This window comes from Aedes aegypti, chromosome 2 (genome assembly GCF_002204515.2).
Source record: "Aedes aegypti strain LVP_AGWG chromosome 2, AaegL5.0 Primary Assembly, whole genome shotgun sequence".
NCBI classification, from domain to species: domain Eukaryota; kingdom Metazoa; phylum Arthropoda; class Insecta; order Diptera; family Culicidae; genus Aedes; species Aedes aegypti.
In genome coordinates, this window is record NC_035108.1 from 153205877 (window position 1) to 153232158 (window position 26282).

General features: G+C 36.9%; 1 protein-coding gene and 1 pseudogene across 3 annotated transcripts; one reads left to right on the forward strand and one right to left on the reverse strand.

The window, feature by feature from the left end:
• Nucleotides 1-1074: 1074 nt before the first annotated feature.
• Nucleotides 1075-11486, reverse strand: LOC5569599. The gene is made up of 15 exons (XM_021842799.1): nt 11188-11486; nt 10856-11118; nt 10583-10799; nt 9303-9745; nt 8989-9241; nt 7403-7911; nt 7094-7337; nt 6741-6920; nt 6320-6672; nt 5995-6256; nt 5451-5929; nt 5126-5381; nt 2122-2507; nt 1454-2056; nt 1075-1399 (listed from the first exon to the last, which is right to left on the reverse strand). The coding sequence occupies exons 1-15, from the start codon at nt 11483-11485 to the stop codon at nt 1130-1132; spliced, it is 5016 nt and encodes a 1671-aa protein (XP_021698491.1). The 5' UTR covers nt 11486; the 3' UTR covers nt 1075-1129.
• An 8272-nt stretch (nt 11487-19758) lies between these two features.
• On the forward strand, nt 19759-20669 carry LOC5569598 (annotated as a pseudogene). 2 transcript variants are annotated; one of them, XR_002500096.1, is made up of 2 exons: nt 19759-19919; nt 20057-20669. The product of XR_002500096.1 is annotated as a zinc finger protein 706, transcript variant X1 (transcript). The 2 variants fall into 2 exon arrangements; XR_002500097.1 differs by having other exon boundaries at nt 19760-19919; nt 20062-20669.
• Nucleotides 20670-26282: the final 5613 nt, after the last annotated feature.

Here is a 26282-nt window from a genome sequence, read left to right on the forward strand (position 1 = left end):
GTGAACTATTTTGTACACACCTCCCCTAAATAAGCAAAATATATTAACATAAAAAAAGAAAAATCGAGAGAAAAAACTTAACCAATCAGTGGGCTATTTTGTAAGAAACTCCTCTATACGGCCGAAATGCACCGGGAGAGAGACAGAGGAGAAACAACAAACAACCTTGAACTCAACACTGTTTGTTCGGAGATGCGAAAGCAATTCAATAGATGTGGAGTAGGTATACAAATTGATACTTATCCGTTCCCGTTCGATGACCGCTGCTGGTCTTCTACACTGATGTATGCGGGGAACCAATCACCGGGGGATGATGGTGATAATATCAATCAAATGGTGGCACGATACCAGTTGACCTTTGCCAATCTGGTTCGCTTCCTTCACGGTGCGCGGTCTATAGCACTACAGGAGTAAACTGCCCTGGTAAAAACCCACACGGGCGGTGGGAGAAAAACCAAAAAGACTACCGACTGCCAAAGACTGTCTTGTTCAAGCGCAAGGAAATGAATAGCACATGCTGTTTTTATCGTAAATATACGTTCTATTCCATCGTTCAATCTATAGATATAGTATTGTCGCACCGCCACCAAACCGGATCGCGCCAGTGAGACTCGCGACGCGCCTCAACTCGCGCGATTTTGAAATCAGTTTTTTAGTGTGGCGCTGCATTCTTACGATTTTTATGAACACAGCGCACTATTCACATATTAGCTGCGACCCACGGGGCCCGAGAAAACAATAATTATAAATAAATGTTGGTCTTGATTTCTACCGGATACATAATATACTGCTACATTTACAACTATTGGTATTGTTGGCGATAGAAGACGAAAAATTCCAATTTTGTGAAAGGGGTCATGCACAAATTACGTCACGCTCCAAGGGGGGGAGGTGGTCAAGCTAAGCATGACAAGCCTTACAAAATTTTTGAAGGACTCATACAAAAAACGTGACGTGACGTTTGTAAACAACTATTTCCAAAGCCAGTTTTGGATTCATGATTGTTCTTGTAACTTTTCAAATATTTATGCAATTTTAAGAATTTTGGGTATTCAATCAATAAACCAACATACATTTAATGTTAATGAATAATGATGTTTTTATTCACTTTTGGTCACATTTACGCACTTTAGTCTCCTACTATCATCTCGTCCAAATCATCGGAATCGATCTCGTACTTTATTTCCACAGATGAATCATCATTCATTGCTGCATCCGACACTTCGTAGGCCTCTTCATTGGGCGTGTTCCCTCCTGACCATTGCTTAGCTAAACATGATCGAAGTTTTCTATCCGTCAAGCCGAACGTATGGATGAACATATTTTTACAAACCTTGACGAGATCATCAAGGCGTTGCATGTAATAAATATAAGTGAATTTTCTTCTCGATGACATTGGCTGAAATGAATAATATGGTAATTCTAAATCATTTGGGTGTTTTATCACTATTACCTTCCTGCGGACGTTTGGAGATACAATTTTAATATGATTTCGCAAATACTGCATTCGATCTCGAAAGGATAATTCTGCATATTTTTCAAAAAGCGCCCGGCGAAGATCATTTGGAAATTTGTTGTTACACTGACGTGGACAAGAACAAGTTAATTGTAAGGTGTTTCGAACGGCTGTGCGACTACGCCTTTTAGGTTTCTTATTATCATTATCGACCAATTTTGTTTCGACCGACGATTCATCCGGACACTTCGTGTCCGTAGGCAAATCATTTCCAGCTCCGATCGATTCATTGGGAATGTCGAAAGCTTGTTGCCTTTTGGAATTGTCTAGATTTGCAGTCTCGTTCAGATCCTCAGAATTATTTTCAATTTTGATTTCTACAGACGGATTATCCGAGTAATCCGTATCCGTCGAAAGATCGTCGATGTCAAACGATCTTTTTCTGAGATCAAAACATTTCATGATCAAAATTGATCGCAATTGTTCATTATCCAAGTTGAACGTGTTCCGAAACATTACTCGGCACACCCTAATGCGACCAACATTGCTTGGAAAATGATAGCAAGAGATGATCTTGGATCCAGTCTTTTCCATCGATTCCTGAAAACAGCAAATTAAGTGATAAGTCAATATAAGAACATGTTTTAGTATTACTAAACAAATACCTTACTGCAACGTGGATCTTCAATCGTTATATGACTTTTTACGAAAAACATTCGATCTTCAAGAGAAAATTGAATGTATTTGTTACGAATCATGTGACGCAGATGATCCGGAAATTTCAAGTAACACTGCCGATCACAAGAGCATGCCGGGCCCAACGTATTGGGGACCTCAGATGTGTTAACCTGATGCCACGATAGATGCTTCGTAGGTCTCTTATCGACAGCACTGTTCAAAAGCCCCTGAAAGTACCCATTGAGGAAGGCTTCGTCTAGTTCCACTGCTGAAACAGTTGGATTATCCTGTTCGTCGTGTTTTTGAACAGTGGCGTTCGTATTTTCTTTGGTAATTTTCGGAAACTCTGTTAACTCAGCCATGACACCAATACCTGTGGGAAAAAGAAGATGTAAAAAAAAGTTTTATTGAAACGGTAAAGAATCGGCTATCTACGTAGCGTTTATTTATGACAATTGAATTTGCTTTTATTTTGTCATGTGCCAACGTATTTTTTGTACAAGGTGGGAATCTGCAGACAGACTTCTGAGATGATAATTTTCGACCGTTTTGTTCTCTTCGTCATGGAGGATTTTTATCGACCAAATCTCCTGAAATTCGGCAGTAAAATGCGCTTATATACCAGAAGTATTGATGCAAATTTTATGCTCAATAGCTTTAAGAAACTCACCCATGCCACAGATAACAGATGTTTATGCTAGAACAAAAAATATCTGAAAACCTGTGTAAATATTCAACTTGAAACTCCTTGCAGTCACTAGCGCCGCCACACAGCGAATTGCGTCATTCAGTGGTGAATATCAGTATCTTGAAATATTTCATATTCACCACTGATATCGTCATGGGAACTTAGCGATAACAGCGCCACCACGATGTTGCTACTTGTGTTGCCATTCAAAATAACCATTAATTGCCTTACACAGTTGTACAATCGGACTTCAACGTCTGTAATCTGTGCCCATGCCGAAGGGAACGAGGCTGGCCCTAATAACTCACTAAACTTAGCCTAAATCTGCTGTTTTCTATAGAAATCTTATAACTTTTGCATTTGTATTTATTATTTATCTTTATTTGAGAAGGTTCAAAATTACCGTGAACGTACCATATTTAACGCGGGTCCAAACTTGACGCATTTTCTTATTAATTTTATTATAAATTAATTCTAGTTCAAAATAGCATTCAAAAAATTATTCCTAAATCTTCATTTACATGTTATTGAAAGATTTCAACCAAAAAAAGTTTAGTTTTGATTAATAATGGGCAAAAAATAAAAATTATTGGAAAATGCATCCGACAAGTGCGTCAATTTTTTCATTCCTTAGTGAATGTGCTAAATATTGTTAATCAATTTTCATGAAAATATTGTGCTGTTTTACAGCAATATCATCAACAACAGTCAGTAATATTCTTTTATTCATAAATTGACGTCGAAAAATTTCTATTTTTAAGGTTTAAGACATATTTTTGTATGGAGGTGTCAGGAGGTGAGGTGTAGGTTCAATGGTTTGTTTCGTATAAGTTATACAATAGGGGGTGTCCATGAGATACGTGTCACAAAAACATACTATTTTCTACAAAAACCCGGCCCATCCGCCCTACGTCTCACTTTTTATATAGAGCCTTCAAAAAACTTGTGTGATTCGTCACATCTTGCAGAACACCTCCTTCCCCCTAATAACATGACGTACTTAATGTATGACCGCATATATGGTTCTCGATCTATTTCGAGGCCCATACTGCCGTTTATTCTACCGTAGAACTTCTACGCATATTTGTCCCCCGGTCCATAAGGGTGACATAGAACATGGGACAAGTAGGCGTAGTTCACGTGTTATAAGTAACGAAGATTCTAAAACGGCCATTTTTGGAACCGGTTGTTTTCGTTCTAGTTTTTGACTAATTTGTCCTTATTTTAGCAACTACCTTCCCCGCAACGTAGTTTTCAAACCTTTCCCTTGTTTGATATCACGACGAAAATACATTAAACTAAACAATAATGCTTAGCTATGGATTGAACTCAATCGCCGGTTTTATTTTCTACACTAACTAAACGCGTAGCAAAAGTACTACCGGATGACGTCATTCAAAACTTTTTCCAAAGGTTCTAACTTTTCTGTTCACTCTAAAGCGCTTTTTTCAATTAATTGAACTATTGAATACTGAAACTCTTGTATATTTTAAAGTTTGGCAATATTTTTTAAGTGCGTCAAATAAGGAACATAGTGCGTCAAATTAGGCACATTGAAGAATTGATGCGTCAATTAAGGAACCTAATGTAATCCACAAAAAGTCAATCAAACATGAAGAAAAAAAGTTTAATATTTTTTTACTGATTTTTCCCTAATTCTATAATAGTTGAGCTAGCATAGGTTCAAATTTCAACAAAATCGGACAGATTTAGACAATTTGACAAGTGTTTGAATTTAGAATTTTCTAAACCGCGTCAAATATGGTACGTCCACGGTACGCCTGGTTTTTGAGTGTCTGAGCATACAGGACTTCATCACTCATGCAAGTTTTCTTCAATTTGGAAGCTGGTTTGGGAACTTTGCACAATTACTTGTTTTTAATTAATTATTATACGTGGTTTACGGCTAACCAGCCGAGTGGAAGTTCGACAACTACCGCAAAAACTAAACATTATATATACTTTGCAATTGGATTAAATGGACAAATTGGTGTGAAGTTTTACGAAAAAGTTACACGTCTTCTCGGTGGGAATCGAACTCACGACTCCCCGATCTTAGGGGCGTCAGTTGGGGCGCGTTACCCCTACGCCACGAGAGGATTCATGGACGCAGAAGGTAATCTGAATTAGACTTCAGCTCAATAATCACTTGGTCCTTTTTCGCAAAGTGCACCTCTTTCGGAAGAATTAGATGCCTAGCCCGAGAGCGCATTATTTTTTAGGTATTGAAATAAAAATTGCACAATTGTTTGTTTTCGTTTCATGTGTTTGGAATAAGCATGCACTTTTCTATAATGTCCTACCTTCTGCATCTTCTATTTGGTGATCGGATATCGCTGCCATAAAGTGATAATCATCATCCATCGTCTCTTCATTCAGCTCCAACTGATCATCGGTTTCAGTTTCGTGTCCAGGTAAATTTTCGTCAAGATAACCGCGTTTCATTAATAGGCGAATTTTTTTCTCGGTAACTTGGAAAGTATTTGTAAACATTTTTCGACAAACTTTTACTGGAACTGGATTGCCTGGCAGATAATGTAGCCAAACGTTTCTTACCGACTGCAAAACAGATGGAACATTAAATTAGACATTCGTTATCCAATAAATGAGTACTAATTCAAAGCTTACTGTACTTGGTTTCCGTCTTCTTTCAGGGCCATCAATTTTGATATGTGAGCGCAGGAATCGTTGTTGGTTAAGCGGCGGGAGTTTCGAAAATCGAGTGAAAATTTTAGTTCGCAATTCATCTGGGAACACCTTGCTACATTGTTTGTAGCATGGGCATGGTTGCAGCCCTGAAGGACTAGCATCTGCGTTGATCCATCTTTTTCTAGCTTTTACAGATGCTTGGTTGATATTGATAGCACACTCGTAAGGGGAAAAGTATTCATCAATAAAAGCGTCGTCAAAATCAACGGTTGCGCTCTTATTGCGAGTTTCTGTTTCGCTTAAAGTTTCTTCATCAGTCGTATAGCAATTTGTGGCGAGTAATTCGGCAGCTTGATGGTCATCGAGAAGGGCATCTTCTGCTGGTGGAGTTTCCTCCTCATACTCGTTTGTGCAAGACAATAATTCGGGCTCTTCCTTGATGTCTGTATTAAACTGGTCTTGAATATACATCGATTTGTAACATAATGTTATATGGGATATAAAGAGTATTCGAAATACAAACCTATGTGTTGAGATTCTTCATTGCTGGCAGGTGCATGCAAGTAGCTGTTATCAATTCCTGTGTTAATCTCAACATCACCAAACGTGATTTCTTCAGTTAAGGTCTCATCAAACTGGTTACTATCAAGAAGCGTTCGAAGCTTTTTATCTGTCACTTTAAACGTGTTCATGAACATTACTTTGCAGACTTTGAATTGTCCTTTTTTCGTAGGCATGAAGTAAAACATGCTGTAATTTCTTCTTGACGTTATTTTGAACGATCGCTAAAATACGAAAGAAAATTAATCATTTTAATTGAAGTAGTTTGCAAATCAACTGAAATTCACCTTTTTATGTTCTCTTCTGATATGCCGTTTTATGAAAAGCTTTTGACTCAACGGAGCGAGACGTACAAATCTGCTGTACAGTTTCTGCCGTAAATCATCTGTTAACCACGTGAAACACTTATATTTGACGCATGTACATGGTTCCATGACAATTTGATCATCAATAGCGTTTTTTCTGGTCATCGGTTTGATTTTTCTCCCATTCACTCTTTCCCGGACGTCGTTTATCTCGAATTGAATAAAGTATTCATCGAGGAAGTCTTCATCGATCTCTGGTATTATTTTTATCGATTTATTAATGGAATACTCCATTCCAGTAGCCGAAACTGAACGGTTGTAATTTGAACCGAGAGCTGAAAAAATATTTCAATTATTAATAAAAATCGGTAACTACATGAAAAATGTTTTTTTATTGTCTTACTATTGTTGTCATTGTAATTATCTTGAGGTTCTATGTTAAGTAACTCATACGAATACTTAATATCCAGCTCTTCGTCGTCAATCACGGTGTCCATTGGGATATCTAAACTAAATTCTTCATTCTGATTGATGTTTGTTTCATTAGATGGTTGCAGCAAAGGTGTTTCGATCTGGATTATGTCTAAAAGTATTTTCAAATTAATTAAATATATGTAAAACAATATGTAGTGTTAAGAATGGCTCGTAACAAAGCAGTTTAACACAAATTCATAGCTCAAAAGCGGAGAAAGGGGGCATAATCTTAACTACTTTCAGGGTGATGCCTGGAATGGAGCTACGCCCATTCATACGTACCTTCCACATCGTCTGGGACAACTTCACGCGGTGGCACACCAGAAGTACTGCACTCTTCTGGCTTATCCTTCACCTGCTTCGTTCGGACATTGTTACCGGAACCTACTCCCAAATAGCGCCGCTTCACCAACGATCGCATCTTCTTTTCGGTAACCCCGTACAGTCTTATGAACATAACAGAACATACCTTCACAAGTCCAGTTTTGGAAGGCAGGAAATAAGTGCAGTATTTTTTCTTTCGTGTCTGAAATCGACAAAGAATATTGAAGTTACCGATTGTGAGCACTTGAAAAAAAAAAAGGAACTTACAGCCGAGCCTATATGCCGTTTAATTCGGACGTGACGGTACAAAAATCGTTGTTGATTGATTGGCGTTAATTTGGCAAAGCGGGTGAAAATTTTAACGCGAGAATCATTTGGGAATGCGTTGAAACAGCGCTTCTGGCAGGTACAAGCTGACGGAACGGCTGGGCTGTCCTCCAAGTTGAGCCAGCTTTTCGTGTTTGCTGGGTGGTCATCGTTTGTCTCATAGCTGAGAAAATATTCATCCAAAAAAGCGTCATCAATTTCGGCTTCAGGCGGATATTGGAACGATTTGGTTTGACGGGAAATATTGCTTTCCGATAAGTCGTCATCGCCATCCTTCACTTCCTGTCTTTTCGTACCTTCTGCTTGAGTACTTTTCTTGGATTTTGTGCCTGCATTAGTCTTTGGGATCTTACCCTTTACGATAGAGGTTTCGGTGTCTTCAGACAGCTTAGATGATCTTCGTTTCCTTCTGGTAAAGCTAGTGGATCCTTCCGGTAAAGCTAGTGGATCTAGTTTTAAGTACAAAAAAAAAACAATTGTCCGATAATTGAAGGCTTCATATTTAAGAGCATTCCCTAAAAAAACTATGTATGTAAAACCAAGTTACCACCAAATGGTTCCATTTGGAACTTTATAAAAAATTCAAAAGTCGGTTTGAAGTAAGGTACCGTTGGGCAAGTGGGTAATATAAAATCGTAAAGTTGAGATTATTCAAATTCTAAAGACTTTAAATTGAAATAAATGAGGTCGTGTATATTTTTTAATTTGACTCCCACTAAATATAAACGGTATGCTGAAATTGATTTGTATGTAAAATCTTTAACATTTGTTAGGCAGTCCCAATGAACAATAACATAAGAAACAAATAAACAAAGAAAACTGTATTTTTGTCAATTAAATGTTCTTCTGTTCAGTTATGTTTGTTAAAATAATTCAACAACATTACAACTATAACTCTTTCAATGTTGGTTCTTATATCATGGGACAACATTTGAATTTCAACTCTGTAGAATTTCCTCCACTCGTTATTTGTATTTTAGGAAAATCGGATATTACGTCGGATAACTTTTCGGGAGAAATCATTTTTGGAACAGAATCCTTATTCCTAATTCAGATTTTTTTGTGTGGATAAACCTATACATCATTTTTATCCCTAAATTAATTCTAAAACTTTTTTTTCTGTTTGAAACTGTCAGAGAGGACAACTTAGAAGTGGTATGTACAACAAATTATATTCTGTAACTTTTTTCCACCAAAATATCAAAATAAGATTGCACGCCGCCAACTTGTTACGGAGTAATAGTTGACAGGTTAACAATCATTCGCTCTATTATGCAATAATGGTTTCAAAATCTCAGGAATCTCTTACATAATATAATGCTCTGAATGGCCTCAAAGGTTTACACATGAGTTCAACATATTAATTTGCATATTCAGTACAATATACACATTATTTTCATTTACCCCATTTACCCACTTCACCCGCGGTACCTTATATAGCTTCTTGGGGAATGGTGCATTCTAGGGAACGATTTAGTCTGGTGAATGTTATAGATTAAAACAAATACCGTTCCTTTAACAATTACCTATGAGAGTCGGGTCGAAGGCGAAAATGCTGGATACTCGCTTTTTGTTACTCTGAACATTTTGTGCTGCATCCTGGTTGGCTTCCTCCGTTGTTTCTGTCGATTCCTTTTTGCTATTTAAATCCCTTATTAAGTGATCATTAACTTTAAACGTGTTCAGAAACATCACTTTGCAAACATTTTTCATACCACTTGCCGTCGGTATAAGGTATAGGTAGGTAAAATTTCGTCTGGATAAATGGTTTTTGTGACGCTGGAATTAGATATATGGTTTGTTAGAATAAGAAGCAGTTGGTAGAAGGTAATTACAGAACCTTTTTCATAATTTGCTTAGTGTGATCTTGTAGGAAACGGTCCTGCTTTGAAGGGGGCAACATGGCGTAACGACTGCGAATCTTTTGGCGTAAATCATCCGTAAACCACCGTGTGCAATGATAGACGACACATTTACACGGCTCCGAGAGTATGTCTAGCACTGAACCGCGAGGTTTGATTTTGTCGCTTTCTAATTCCTCATTAGGCGGGTCAGCCTCGTACAGTTGGCGGAAATATCGATCTAAGAATGCATCATCTAATAATGGTTTTGGTTCCTCGGTAGCATTTTCCGTATTGAGTTTATCATCGTTTTCCGTATTGAGTGGAGCAAGTTCGATGTCCGAATCATCATCTGATCCATCGTTTGATTGATTTTCCTCGGATTGATCATTCAGTATTGGATCTTCAGCAGAGCTTTCATGTATGTTTTCTACATCAGAACCTACAATAAAAAAAAATGTTATCAATACTAATTCTAACTGACTTTTAATAAGTATTTGCTGATGGATATTTTGAAACTACGGAAAGCAATAAAACAGTACTTCTTAGTGCTACAAAAATAGTTCGGTGTTACTTTTCGTACCTAAGGACCTTGTTCGAACCATTGCCTTTGATTTTTGTTAGCCCGTTGGCGAAAGCTAACGGTATTGAATCGTCTCAAACACCTTCTTGAAAAAAACCTCTTATAAGATCACGCCCGAATGTTCATTGCTATAACGCAAAAAAGGGTGCCTGAATTCACAACTTTTTTTGAGAACTGTTGCTAAAAGCTTAGAAATGGAAAAGAGTTTCTCAGGAACGGGCGCTAGCTAATTGTTACCGAGCAACCGAATAGAATTTTATTATTATTTATTAAAGAACGCTACTATGCAGAGAAGATCCTCCTCTATCTCCCATTGATCATAGTTTTTATTTTTGTCTATGTATTTCCTTAAAAAACAACGGTTACCAATGGCTTTTAGGGTGATTATAAAGCGAAGCCAAACTTGGAATTTTCAAGTGCACAAGACTGGAGAATCTGACAACAGTTCGCGTTGAAAACCAATCAAATTGCTTCCTTGCGTGGTGACCAATGGGATAGATTTTCAACGCGGAGTGCTGTTTGGTTCCCAAGTATTGTGCTCTTGAAAATTTTAGGTGTGGCTTCGTTCTATAATCACCTTAGGGTGAGATCACAGGTAATGCGAGAATCACGATTTTCAATACTATTGTGTTAAAGCTAAGGCCTGACAAATTGATAGATAAAAAAAAATCGATTGTATTTTTAAGTAAAACTCACTTGAGTCCTGTTCCTCCGGACCAATATCTAAACCCTCTTGCACCGGAAGCAGCTGTTTGAGCCACTCATCGTATGCGCCGGATGTCGCTTTCCGGTGTATCCCTCGAAGCTTTTTCGCACTTAGGTCGAAGGTGTTAGCGAACATTACCTTGCATACCCTGACTCGCCCAGAATCGGACGGCAAATAGTAGTTCCGAACGGACTTTTGTTGCTGTGCCTGTGAATACAAGTCGTTGCATGGTTTGTGATAGAAAGAGCCAAAAGAGAACTTACTTGCTTCGGACAATGCGCCGGAATTGACTCTATGTGGCATATAAGGAATGTGTTTTGACCATCAGCGGACAGTTCCAGTAGATTGTTCAAAAGTTTTGCTCGCAAATCGTCAGAGAACTTGGCATAGCAAAGCTTCCGGCAGGTGCAAGCATCTTTAACACTCCGGGCAGGTTGTTGGTGTCCGTTGTGGCGGAGATATGGCAAGCCTCTTTCTTGACAATATTTTCTTACTACCCGGATTGATTTGTACGATGCATCGTATTCTGTTTCGAAGGAAAACCATTGGTATGAGCATAAGAATTATTTGAAAAACAACATATCATATGGCTTACCATTTCTATCGTAGAGTGGATTCGTTTCAAATTTGCGGAAATATTCACGGCCATACTCATCATCCAGTTCTTCCTGCACGACTTCGAATGGCGGCTGTTCATCTTGGCAATCTTCGTCGTCGTGTCGATCGTCATTCATCCACGGGTTATCCCGATCCATAACTGAAGATTTTGATAAGATTTTTAAAATTTTCTTGCGGAAAAAAAAACAAAATTTTGATGTCCCGTAAACTGCGTAAACTCGAGTTTTTTTTCTGTCACAGCTTTGTTTTGTTTCGGTTCTTTCGGGGATGTACATGCCATTTGCAAACCGCACGCTGTTCGCTGGGGATGCCCATGCGCAAACCATGGCGAACGGCGGAACACTCTCTTCACGGAAACGGAATTCAACTCAATTTTGGGTTGTTTCAACGCAATTCCGTAGTTGAGCCCAATAACTCAATTTTGGCTAAATTTCCAAGGTCCCACTAGGTAGTTTGGGGGCAGGATCCGTCATTGATTTCGGAATTTTCAGAAGCAGTTTGCTCGTTCAAAATCAAGAAAATTTACAGGAAAATGTGTTCCCTGTATTCTATTCTCCAACCGAAACACAGTGAACATATTTTCGTCAAATAATTTTCAGTTTTGATTGGAAAAACTGCTTTTGACGTTTCGATGATGACGATGATTACGATGAAGGAGCGTTGAACGTTAAGGCTAAGTAGCCCGTCATTCGTTTTGGTAACAATGCAATGATGACTTTTCAGCTTGCATTTCAAAGTGATAAAACTCAGGCTTGATAGTTTATATTGACTTGAAAATGTATCACTGTACGCGAAAACATGCATAAAGTATGCTGATACTTTTTCAGCTGTGTCAGTGCAAAACTAACTGATTTTTTTTTATCCGAAATCGTGACATGAATTAGCAACAATCATTAACGACGCGTACAAATTTCAATAACGGCCTACTTCTCCTTAATTCCATTAGAAAAGTATAGTGGTTTTCACGCCCGATGGTATGGGTGCCCTAGTGTAGATGTAGTTGTGAACCTTAGAGGAAAACAATATGCACTCTGTCTCGAAAAACACCCAGAATCCGTGTATACATTTTTCAAATTGGGTAATATTTCCATATGCATTTTGATGAGTCTGGAAAGCGTGTGCAAGTTTCTTTGAGGAAAACAAAAACAAACTGTGTATGACGAGCGTATGCTAGTCTACGTGTGTTCAAATGTCACTAAGCTCTATACTCAATTTTGGGTTGATTTAACGCAAAATTGAGTTCTTTCGACCCAAACATAAGAAAAGTTGTATTTACCCAAATTTGGCTTATTGGGCCAAAGTACCCCCATTGGGTAGATCAGGCCCATGACAATCATATATCGATACACAGTGTTCTTCGTAGCCAGGATGTCCCGGGCGATAAGTGAATATCGCCCACTGTCAGTTGTAAGAATTGTGCAAATAAAGACCATTGTTTTGTTTAATTGTTTGTTATGGTTGGATTATCAATTTTTTATATTGTTAAATCAGCTAATAATGTGCCAAAAAGTTGAAGCACATTCAACATTTCGATGACTTTGGGAGGAGAGCAAACATTAAAAGGCATCCTGCAAGCCTCCAAGCAAGCAATCAGTGATTTGATTGCGACTCTTGCTCGATTATGGATCATAAACATTAAACAAAACTTCGCATTCTGATTGCACTCTCGATTCAAATTACCCGAAAATGAGTAAACACATGGAGATGTTGACTACGCTAAAAGTCGTCCCGTGCCATGGGCCTGGGGTAGATGCATCTCTCTCTCTATTTTTGACAACATTCGTGTGGGAGAAAGAGAAAACCGAGAGATTTTGGGTTGAAACTATAATCGATATACTTAATTTTGGGTAAAGTGAACTCAAAAATTAGGTAAAAATATTTCTCCGTGTTCGGCCGTTAGAGAAAAAAAAAACATAAATAATTTATTTTATTTTATATTTATTATTGTACATCCACTTGAATGTTGGATTATCCCGGCTATTTATAAGACTGCTTGAAACAGTCGTCGGGAATCAAGGGGTATCCCAATGTATTCCCCTAGATCAAACAATGTGGCCAATGTTGTTAAAACACATAAATCTGGTAACCATACATACCTTAAGGCCCAAACGCAATGAGAGCGGAACGGCAACGGAAAGCGGAACCGGTTCGCCAGCATGAACTATAGCATGCTTGTCGATCCAGTGTTGGTTCACTTTCATTCGTTGACAGCTCAGTCGGGATGGTGTGATTCATACTGGCGAACCGGTACCGCTTTCCGTTGCCGTTCCGCTGTCATTGCGTTTGGGCCTTTACGCACAATAAACTTTTAACACTTATGCTATTGTTTCATTAAACGTGTATTTGAGCGTTAGAAACATTTATCACAAGTTGAATATGTTCTGTGATTCGTGATCAAACGTCAACATCCCACCGCAAAATCGCTAGTGTTTGGAGGTGATTTTAACCTCCAAATTGCGAAATCATCACCTCCAAGTTAGTTGTAATACCCACCTTTATATGAATTATGGTGGCGCGTCGATCGTCGCAAGTTTCTCGTTAAACAGTCAATGCACACTTTTATAAACATTTCATCAGAGCACCCCTAAATTTCCGAGCCGTGAAGAAGGTGAAGAAGGCAACTGCGTGTCCAACGTATTTTGACAGCTACTAAAGGTACGCTGCATTTTTGATTATCTTACACGAAAATACTCACACAGATAAGATAGCCGAATAAATTAGCATCATCAAGTACCAGTCGACCCTTCCAACTACGATAAAATAGATAGTTATGAAAATTCTTCAGATTTGTACTGAAATCGGAATATAAGTTCAATTTATTCAATCGGATTGTTTAGGGGTATCCAATTTTTTACATATCATGATTCTACGTTAAAAATTGAGCCAGAATCCAAAATTTCATATTCTTCCGTGCCCTGGAACTACTTTTAAAATACATTTTAAATCATTGCTCGGCAAATGTTACTACGAGACGAGCTGTCATTATGTAAATTGAAATGCCATTGAGTCTACAGATTTAAATCTTCATTAATAATTTATTACGTCGCTTAAATTTCAAAATGTCAAAATGTCGAATTGTAATGTTCCGAAATGCAGGAGCAAATTATATTCGAAGAAACCCTAAGCAGAACCATGTGAACCGGTTACGTTCCATATAGATTTCCAATGATCAATGTGCAGAGAAACCGATGGCTAACATTTTTGGGCTAAAACTTGAAAACAAATACACCAAGAATCTTTTCGTTTCTTCCGAGCACTTCGGAGAATCAGATAGCAGGACCATAGTGGAAGAAAATAAAGAAAATCCTGATGTAAGATTTAAACAACTATTGAAAGTTAAATTACACTGAACAATAATCAACAAGCAAATGCACCTTGTGTGATTTATTTTATTATACCTATCTTTTATAAATATCGAAAGGGTCGATCGAAAATCTTCCAAACACAGTCGTGTACAGCTTTAAACTTTTCAGTATACTCAACTCAAAACCGAACTCAATGTCACTCCCACTCCTTTGTATTTGGGATTCTTATATGAACTAGATATTCGGTCAAATTTCAGAAATTATATCGGATTCAATTCTTGCATTCCGTACAATAAGGCCTTTCTATGTACATTTAGTAAATATATTCTTGTATGTAACATAAAAAAAAATTGCACGGCTAGTTATTTCTGAGGGAGGTAATGGGTTGCATGAGAAACATGGAAAATACTCATAATAAATAGAACAAATGCATTGAATAACCTTCCAATCGGATACGTTACAAATTATTCTGCCAAGCCATCGATATTTTGTTATCCTAAATGCCTAAATTTACTAAAATTGCATTAAAATATAACAAACGCTATGCAAATCCCGAAAAAGTTCATAACTATCTACTAATACTAGTGCACAGTCGTGTATAGCATACCTTCTATAGCTGTCAATATACTTCGCTGCGTGTCAACAACAGCTGTTTTGGAAATCTGACTCGACGCCCACTCTGCTGTCCTTGTTACTCAAAAGAGTAGGAGTGCTCGTTTGCCCGCGAAAATCTTCTCACTCGTTGTTGTTGCCAAATCTGACAGCGACTGTTTCACCGACCGTTTGAAACGACGACTGTTTCAAACGGTCGCGAACAGTTAGGAACTGAACGGTCAATAAATGCCATACAAAATAAGTATGTTTGATTTTCACCGTGTGGATTTATGCAAAATACGTTACGAGGGGGTGGTTGTTTAAAATGACCTTTAACTGAATCATTCCCGGATAAAAAATACAATATAAAAACAATTTAACGTAATGTAACAGTACCATTAAAAACATTGGAAATACAATATAGTATATTGTAAAATAACAATACATTTACAGTACAATAGGGCCCATTCACATATTTCATAACGCTGAAGGGGGTGGGTGGGTGTCTTCAAGATGTTACAGGTCATACAAAATTCGGAAAATATTCTTACAAAATGCTTTATGAGGGGGTGGATGGGTGAAAAAATAAAATTTGTATTTCTTATGGAATATCCCCAACTTACCGGATATATTTGCCCACAGTAGCAATAGTTTTTTTTTTTTTTGTCTTTGGTTTCAACTCCTATATAGAGGTATAGATCTACCACTTTGTTGCATTCTTTCTTAGAAAAATCACAGTTTAAATCTCTTTTTTACAAAATCTAATATTTTTACTTTTCAACTCTCGAAAACTTATTCATACAGACTCAAGTCAAAAAAGTATACAAACTTACTTTATCGATCCTACGTGTTAAGCAGGCGGAATTCTACACGTACCGCTCTGTACCAACTCAACTTTTCACTTTTAGAACGTTTAATTTCCGGATTTACAAAACGACGAAAGTAAGATTTTCAACTTTCGCAACCTAACCACTACTTTCGCCGCCCCGCTGTATGGAGAGACAAAGTGACTTAACCACGAATCAAAACAAAACACTACTTGAGCCGATTTTACACTGGTAGAAAAACGTCGAAAGTAACTGAATGAAACGGCTTATCATTTTCTTATAATTATTTTTGAGGGAAATAATAGAAACTACCTAGTTTTTGAACGTGAGCTGAGTGTATGCTAAATTTGAGCGAAGTACACGGCAAAAAAAATGTTAAAAAGGTGATTCATTTTAAAACAGTTTTGGAAGATAGATTGTGATTTTTCCTAATTAATTTTCTCAAAACCGTATAAAAGTTACTTACGTCGATTTGAAAAAGTAATCGAGAACTATTTTTCATTCAATATCACGGAGAACAAAATATAGTGTTCGTAATCATTTTTCCGTTCAATTTAACTATATTTTAAGGTTAATTTGGAGATAACCAAAAATATAGTTGAATTGACAGTATATTGTTAAACATAACTATATCATATAGTTGTTGACAACTATATTTTTTTATTGAATTTACAAACGTCAAACGTCAAAATTTAACTATATTTTAGTTGACTCAAAGTGAATTTTATTGAGTTTACAATATTTTGCAATGTTTACTCAGCATTTTGTTCTGCTTTATCAACATATCTGAAAAGATTCGGTGCTGCTTTATCGATCTAAAAAACATTGCAAAAAAAAACAATGTGATATGTGGTCTCCTGCGTGAGAGGTGGTCATCTTAGCACCTACACTATTCCTTGCAAGTTAGAAGTAAGTAGATTTGTGAGCATGACTTGAAGTCTAGGGAGGTGAATGTTTCCGAATAGTGATTATTATAAGTACAAGTTGATAGCTCAATCAAAGAAGTGTGTGTATTTGATTTGACGTTAATTTAGTGTTGGCGTAAGTTAATTCTATTTCGAAACAACTATTTGTGCGTAAGTAAAAGTAATTGACAGGATTGTAATCTTAACATACAGAAATTCTTCTGCGTGATTTCTTGCTTTCTGATCTTGTTTTGTTTACTTCTGTCAGTCAAGCTGCACAGAAAAATGAAATACGAAAATAATAATTTGACCAAGGTGTAAAACCAATACAGTGTTCTGTTACAACACATTAAATTGTTTTTGAATTGTATATTCAATCAAGAATTATGTTGCTTCGTCATTCAATTACAATACACTGTATTGCATACAATACGTTATATTGTACATTATTGGTTTATTCCATACAGTAAATTTATTTATTTGAAACACATCAACAGGTAAATTGTAGCCCCAATGATGTCTAAAATATATATAATATAAAACAATCAGAGGACAAACACTTAACAAAAGCACTAAACAGTCAAGAGATAAAACTTAAACTAAACTCTTCGTTCATAAAAAAATGATAAAAACCTTCGGCGAAGCATCTCTTGCGTGGTATTGAAGTCAAACAATGATGCGACTTTATTGAACACTCGCTGCAACCCACTAAGTGCTCCGTGAAGTCCGTATAGTTTGTTCGAATTAGAGGCAATCTCAGCATGACGCTGTTCCGGAGGGAGCGTGGACGGGCATTTAGATGGACTCGCTCCAGGATTGTCCCACAGTCGATACGACCCAGTAAAACGTCTGCAATAGTTAAAGCTCTTCTGTTCCGGAGGAGGTCCAAGTCTATCAATCGGCATCGAATCTCATAGCTCGGCAAGCGGAATGTATCTCTACCATTCTCTACCACCTTACGGAGTGCGAATCGGAGAAATCAGCGTTAAACAGATTCGATCCTGTGGTTAAAACACACGCTTTTCACGCCGAGGACCTGGGATCGAATCCCATCCCCGAGATAGTCACTAAAAATTTTAGTGACGACTTCCTTCGGAAGGGAAGAAAAGCCGTTGGTCCCGAGATGAACTAGCCCAGGGCTAAAAATCTCGTTAATAAAGATAGAAAAAAAGATTCGATCCTTTCTGCGCCATTATTATAAATAGGACTCCAAATAGCGGTACCATATTCCAACGTGGAATGCACGAGAAAAATATATAGTGATTTTAGACAGTAAATGTCGGAGAAATTCTTGGCGATTCTAAAGATGAATCCCAAAGTCGTTAACGCTTTACTGACGGTAGATGAGATATGCTGTTTATACGTTAACTGTGAATCAAGGAACACGCCCAAATCCTTGATGTGATTCACAAGTTCAATTTTCGTGCCAAGCAAACTATAATCGAACGTGATGATGGAGCACTTGGTAGGGTTAACCACCATTCCATTCAGCGAGCACCCACTGGCGAAACGATCGAGTTGCTGTTGTAGGTATAAACAGTCGGCAACAGAGAATATTCGTAATAGTTATTTATGCAACAAGTGGCAAAATGAAGATTTTTTTCAGCACGAGCCGTACATTTATCCGACAAGGCTTGCCGAGTTGGAAACATACGACGAGTGCTGAAAAAATCGAGTTTTGCACGGTTGAGCCTATTAAATAAATAAAAAATATTATTTTGATATTATACCTAAATGATTAAAAATGATATCAATGAGGAACATCCATTGCCTGATTTGCTACTAATCAAATAAATATACTGCTTCGCGTTGAAAAATGGGTCAAGCGCTCATTCGCAAATTTCATAATGCTGTAGGGGGTGGGTGGGTGTCCCAGGGATGTTACAGCTCATACAAAATTCGGAAAACATCCATACAAAATGCGTTACAAGGGGGTGGATGGATATCAAAAGTGGTCATTTTCGGCGTTATGAAATTTGTGAATAAAATCAATGTAATAAAATCAAAATGCTAAACTCGATTTTCGACCAACTTCGCCGAGTCACGTTACGAGGAGATGGGTGGGAGTCAAAAATGGCCATTTTTGGCGTTATGAAATTGTTGAATGATCCCTTTTCAACGCAGTAAGTAACGTACATGCGATAGTGTATAAGCACGAACAATCGTTCAACGCGAAATATGTATAGTATAGCGTACATGCAGTCTAACGAGTTAATGTCTCAACATTGACTGAAAAATTATCAGCATACTACATGTAGATGCACACAGTGATATTTTTCTGCATCAATATTAACTATGACGACTGAGTTTTATTACTTCAAAATTGTGCTAAGTCAACATGGCTACCAAAATGAATGACGGGCTACTTAGCTTTAAACTTTCGTGAAACCGATATACACTGAAATGAATTTTATTGTAGAAACTACTGAATCCATGGTAAAATTAAGAACTGCACCAACGATTTTCAGCCGACTACATTAATCTGTTAACTCTACCATAACATAGTCAACAAGAAAATATATATGGTTTATTTAACCAGAGTTGTAGTATTCATGACTAGAAACATTCTAGATTTGACAAGTTTGGCATTGTACTTTTCACCGTACTGTGTTGTACGGTGGGTGTCACGGATTGAAATTCAATGCTTTGTAGTCGAGGCTACTATGGACATAGTCACATTTACTACACTGCTCAGTGATTTTTACCAGATTATAGTAAACTTAACAGATTTTTGTAGTCGGTTGAAAATCGTTGATGCAGTTCTTAATTCTACCATGGATTCGGTAGATTATACAACAAAATTTGTTTGCGTGTACTCGTGTTTTTAAATGTAGAACTTTGTTCGTAATTCTCCTTTGCTGGGACACCCCTATTTTCAACTGACGTTGATTTTTGACTAGTGACGTTTGAACACACCACTACTCACGCATTTCCAACGTTCACCATCCATCATTCATGTTCACGGATTTTCTCATCAGCATCACTCTGGCATCAGATTTACACGAATTGTTAAAAACTTATTTCGGGAGCTCAAATAACTTCTAATTTCTTGTTCTATTAGATAAATTCACTCAAAACGTAAGTAGAAATCAAATTGCTTAACCATTATGTGCACTGCTTAGTGTACAATGTGGGGGTATTAGTCATTCTGCACCCCTTCTCACTGACCAGTGATCTCAAATCTGCCATGTTTTCTTCCTCTCCCTTTCCGCCAGCGAAGAAATGGCCCGTGGACATCAGAAAATCCAGTCCCAGCAGAAGGCTCAGGAAAAGGCTGCCAAGATGAAGAAACAGCAAGGTCACGGACTGAGCGACCAGATGAAAGCTGCCCAGAAGGCCCTGGTGTTCTCCTGTGCGGTGTGTAAATCCCAAATGCCAGACCCCAAAACGTACAAACAGCACTTCGAAAACAAACATCCCAAATCGGAACTGCCGGCCGAGTTGAAGGAAATTTAACCGGAATCCGGAATCGTAACGGGGACGAAGTCTGGAAGCGGACGGTCGATACGACAGTCGCAAGATGAAGATGAATGGTGGCGGAGAGAGATACCGAGACATACAACCACACAACAAAAAAGGAACAGATGCTGATTCGAGATAAATAATGATTCCACAAGATTTTCTTTTGCCTATAATTTTTACTTTAGGAGTTTGCAATAATTTGTATGTACACATGTAGATAATTCCAACTGAAGCTTGGCGAGATTTAGAATAATAATGGGTCGTAGAGAAATGTAGGATTTTGTGGCTGCTGAATTCCATTTCAGATCTGGCTCAGACATTTTTCAGTTGGAAGAGTATTCAATAAATTTTATAATTGCAAACCAATTTCGATGCATTTTCTATCAATCCATTTCATCAAAATGGCCTTTAAATAAATAATCATCTAAACATGTTAACAAACATGATCTCAAAGAGCGCAGGATCAATCTGGAAGGCAGACAATTAAATCAACTACTACAGTATGTTTTTCTAGATAGTTTTTTTTTAAGAACCCTTCAAATAATATGCTAAGTGAAGGAGATACAAAATGTTTACTTTTAGGAAATCTTTGAAAGTTTTTGGATTACAAAGCGTTGTTTTCTTCACCACCGCTTGGGCCTTAAACCTTGTTTAAACAAGTAAACAAGGTTTTAAGCGAATGTTAAGAAATTGGTCCTTTTTTATTTACGTACCCTGAAAAATAGCTCTTTTGCTGACATCTTTTTCTTACTTTCTATGACATCTGATTTTTCAGGGTGTGTAAAAATTACACACATTTTATGTGTTGGTTCAAAAGTGCACGATTTTGCGTGAATTGTATAGTTTTGTATAGCTTGTTTTAAGCGAGTAGAACTCAACTCCTTTTAGTCGGTTCGATCGACGCACTTCACGAGAGCGTTGCGCACATTATCTACTTTTAGGCAATTTCTAGCTGGATTTCCTCCTCTGTTGAGATGACACAGTTGATTCTGACTGGTCGATGTCATCGCTGCTTTCATCGAACTGTTTTGCGGGCTGCAGGAGTGTAGGCGTTGTCGGATGAAATTTGTCCGATGCGACAAGGCCGAATGCCAAATTTATGTAAGCCGTTTCTCGCGTTTAGTATCGTGCAGGCGTATAAGCAGTGATCGATTTCTCTTCGGATATATCGCAGTGGCGTGGGAAGTAGGTAGGACAGGTAGGACATGTACTACGCACGAAAACACTTGGGTAAAAGGATTGTCCTACACACGATCCAACAAAAAAAAAAAAATAAATAAAATAAAAATAAAAAATACAAGATTTGCAGAAAGCTTGAAGAATGAATGTTATCATTTATTAGTGATCCTTTATAAGGGATATAAAGGATCACTATCATTTATCATCTTGCATCTGATAAAACAGTCTGTCTTATCTATACAAACTCGATCAATGTTGTACTTATTCTTAGGGATGGTACACAAATTACGCTAAATTTCGACTTTTTCGACCACCTCTCCCTTTCTGTCACGTTTTTTGTATGAGTCCTTCAAAAATTTTGTAAGGCTTGTCACGCTTGGCTTGACCCCCCCCCCCTTGGAGCGTGACGTAATTTGTGCATGACCCCTTATGACGGATGGAAGAATGATAAGATTTTTCATTGTATTCCCATGCCATGGTTTGTAGATGACCACCAAATGTTCTAGCTCCTAAGAAGAACGATTGAGAATATCTATAGTTAAGGTGATTATAAAACGAAGCCAAACTATGAATTTTCAATTGCACAAGACGAGAGTATCTGACAACAGTTCGCGTTGAAAATCAATCAACTTACTTGCTGGCTGGTGGTGACCAATGGGATAGATTTTTAACGCAAAGCGGTGTTTGGTTCTCAAGTCTTGTGCTTTTGAAAATATAAGGTGTGGCTTCGTTCTATAATCACCTTAAGGTTAATCCTGGGAGATTAACTGTAAGGGATGGTACACAAATTATGTCACGCTGAATTTCAACTTTTTTGACCCCCTCCCCCCTTTGTCACGTTTTTTGTATGAGCCCTCCGAAATTTTTGTAAGGCTTGTCACGCTTGGCTTGACCCCCCCCCCCTCGGAGCGTGACGTAATTTGTGCATGACCCCTAATGATTGCTACAAGAAATTGATGGGGGCAGGATCCGTCATTGATTTTGGAATTTTCAAAAGCAGTTCCCAAGAAACATTTGCCTATTTTATAATCATTTATTAGGCATTTTTTCACAACTACATATTGAATAGTTGCTTTATTATCCCAAGTAACCACAAGCATTATAACATTGCACGTATTTTACTGCATATCAACACCATTGATGCAACATTGCTTTTATTCAACAAATTTCAAGAGCTGTCAAGCAATAAAGCATTAACCCCACATTACAAATGTATCAATGCACTAACATCACTTTATAAATTGTACTGCTGCATTAATATTACTTTATAAGTTGCTCCATTGCTTTATCGTCCTTTTTGCATTAATTTAACGGTAAAAGTGCCTTTTTCCGCTTTTAAACTACTTTAATGGTAGGCTTACGGCAATGCAGCTGCATCATATATGCAATTATATAATGTTCCATGGTTACTTGGGATATTACTTTGCAGCTGCTACGCACACATTGTTCAAGCAAATCTGGCGAAATTATTAGGCTACTTATTATTTAGTGATTGTAATCATAAATTGTAATGATGTTTATTTAGGTTTCACTTAGCTAATTTAGCAAACAACATTATTACAGTTTAATTCAGCACCATGTTTAACAACATTTTAATTATTTACATACGATTTACAGGCATTGTTCACACAAATTTGGAGAAATTATAAACCGTGTCGTTGTATATTGACTTTATTCTACAACTTCAAAATCGCTTTATATAGCATTTATCTTAGTTTTTATACAACTGCCACAAAAATAAATTGAAAACAAAATGACCAAAAATTGCTAACACTGTACATCAAATGCAATGTATACTTTTTGCCATGAATTTGATAACCACTTTCAATAATTACCTGGATACTGGATTCAAACTCGAGACCTTCCCATCGTTAGCGGTATACCTTGCCATCTGCGCTATCCTTGAATTCATATATTAGCCTTCCAGTGCCCAATATAAACCTCTTGTAGCTGAATATTGATCATGCTAAGCTTCTATTCAACAATGTCTAATCAACACGTGCTATGCTGATCAACAACTGAACAAGCGCATTACTTCTGCTGATGTTCGGTACTGATGCAAGCTGAATCCAGTCGGCTATTTATAGTACACAGTGAGAAAATTTATGTCAATGTTGGTCAAAAATGAGGTTTATTCACAAAGTAAAAAAGTCTGAAATGATTAATTGAATTTCATAATAAGTTTCAACTTGTTAAAACTTTAATTGTTCATCTAACTAAACTAAAATTCATTTATTTCATATGGAACATTTTTATTACGTTATTATTTTTATTATTTGTCGTACTTTTTCTACCTATTAAGCATTACAGAAATATAAAATATATTTCAATAATTTGTATTTTAAATGTGCTCTTTTTGTTTTTCAAAATAATCCTATATCAGAAGACTGATTCAAAATATTTTCTAAACATAATTGAATAATTGTATTGAGAAAGTTATGATTGTATCCAATATGTTTTTATATATTAGTAAGTTAGTGACGAATCCACCAAGGGCAAAAATCCACTCAAATAGAGATAAATAATAATAATATTAGTAAGTTGAACATTGCAATACATTAGGAATACAACGCAATTTTTAAGTATTTTGTCCATTTTTCGAAAATTTGGCTATGGTGTGACCTCTTTTGTAAGGCTTTGTTGCTGAACAATGTGTTTAGTAATCGTTATTTTGGACTTCTTCGGATTAACTGCTCGGATGATATATCTATGTTGTATTAGGATTTTATACAATACTTATTCAGCTTTTAAACATATTCATGTTATATTTGTTTGGTGGAATATTGGCTCTTTAATAGAAGGAAAAATGACTTGTTCAACTAATTAGTAAAATAATCTTGACAAGTCGACAGAGATTCTTTGGAAAAGTTTAATAAGTGTCGATTCTACTATTATTCATTCCAATGAAAAATGTTGAACATTGACTTAAATTTGGATCTTAATAGCATCTTTTCAGCTCTTTGTAGGGCATTTGTTTTAAGCTGTCACCGGTATTCAACAATAATTAAATTTGTATGTTTATTTGTGACTCTGGACTGTACGTTGGGTAACCACTTTCATGTAATTATTGTTAAATTATTATTTATACTTCAATTATCATTAAAATATATATGGTAAGTAACTTTTTTCCGATGTCAATAATGTCGCAGATGATAATCACTACATTTGGAAAATTTCAATTATGATCTTTTTAATGCAATGGGATTCGAACTTTATCCTCGTTGATCCATAGTCACCTACATGTCTTAGATTTGGTTTGAAAAACATTTGAAACATTTGAAAATATCATTAAAAAGACATAATACGTTTTGCTTCAATAAAAGAAGCAAACTCAAATACTGTTACTTGCATTGTTTTTAAGTTTTACTAATCATGCTGGTCAACATTTTAAGTATTAGAACTGAAACTTTTGTACGATTTGTTGTTAATCAAATGTTCAACATTCTACTAAAATGATGACTACAACCTATAGAAGCCTTTAATCAGTCAATTGTTAAACTTCTTATGTGTTGTAGAATAAAAGCTACTTTAAAAGCATTTTCGGTGGTTTATTCAGCTCTTACTCAAAACCCAAATTTCAAGTGGAATAACAAAAGCGGAAATTAATTTTATTCAATTAATGATTCAACTAAAAATTTGTTCAGCAATGGTTGCTGCTATGCAGCTTGTGTTAAACACGTAAGTATTTTAAAAGCTACCAATTGTTCCTTGGGTCAAGCACCAAAATACAGCTAATTACTGAATTAAAGGTTGCTGAATTCATTGCCATTTACAGAAATATCATAGCACGTCTAGTTTTTGAGATATTGGTCGTTGAAAATGCTAAATTTGGCTATTTCATCCAACTTGCATGCAAGTTTCCAGCTTGTATGGTAATTTATTTGCTTAATTTGCCTCAGAACTCAAACTTCATGTGTATAACAATACTTATCAACAAAGTTCATAAAACTGTCAATGCTCAAAAGTTATTTTTTGTTGGTTTAGAATAGTATTGTATTTTGCCATATAAGAGGAACGAAGAATTTCGTATGGAGACTGCAAGCATGTTGAAAAAATCGATTTAACCTCAATTCAATCGTGCAATTTTAATCAAATTATATCTGAAATGAAAGTTATAGTCCTATTTTGTGTAGATCAGTCAGATATTCGGATTTATCACTTAAATTCACTTTGGTTCCACTGTCGTAATATAGACAATCCAGAGCCCGGTTTATTCCTGTCTTTTCTCTTCACACTCTCTCCCCTTTTCTCCTCTTCCTTCCTACTCTCCTATCCACGTCCCTGCAGAAGTCACAGCCTGTTGCTCCATCTACCTTCTCGTCTCATTCACTCTAGAAGTGTTCCCAGACCCTACAACCCCACCATAACTTTCTTAATTCAATGAGATATGTAATCTTTGAACTTTGTTGGCGGTTGTCGTTCTCGTTGATAACGTAACGGTACTTGCTGTTGTTGACTGGTATCGCAGATCTGTGGCGCTTGTCCATCTGAATCGTTCCTATGTATAGCTTGATCGAATTCCTCGGTGGAAGTTATTTGTACAGTGCCTTGTTCCTCAGGGATCTTCTTAAGATGTGTAACGTTACGACGAAATTCCTTTCCAGATACCCTGGACCGGACGACAACATCAGAGCCGGTTTTCTTAACAACTACGAGCTCCTCTGGCGAATAATCCGCTTCCAATTTATGATTCTTCTTCATGCGTTTCACGAACACTTTATCTCCCTCTTTGACATTGCTAAATGCGGCCTGCCTCTTCCTATCAGAATAACACTTTCCCTTCTCTTTCTGGAGACCATC

Excerpts from the sequence above, each read along its gene's own strand:
- LOC5569599 (XM_021842799.1), bottom strand. The coding sequence starts at position 11,485 with ATGTACATCCCCGAAAGAACCGAAACAAAACAAAGCTGTGACAGAAAA. Across the intron at positions 2,508-5,125 it reads CCAAATAGAAGATGCAGAAG|GTATTGGTGTCATGGCTGAG; the intron begins GTAGGACATTAT and ends TTTTTCCCACAG. Across the intron at positions 2,057-2,121 it reads AAGATCCACGTTGCAGTAAG|GAATCGATGGAAAAGACTGG; the intron begins GTATTTGTTTAG and ends TGCTGTTTTCAG.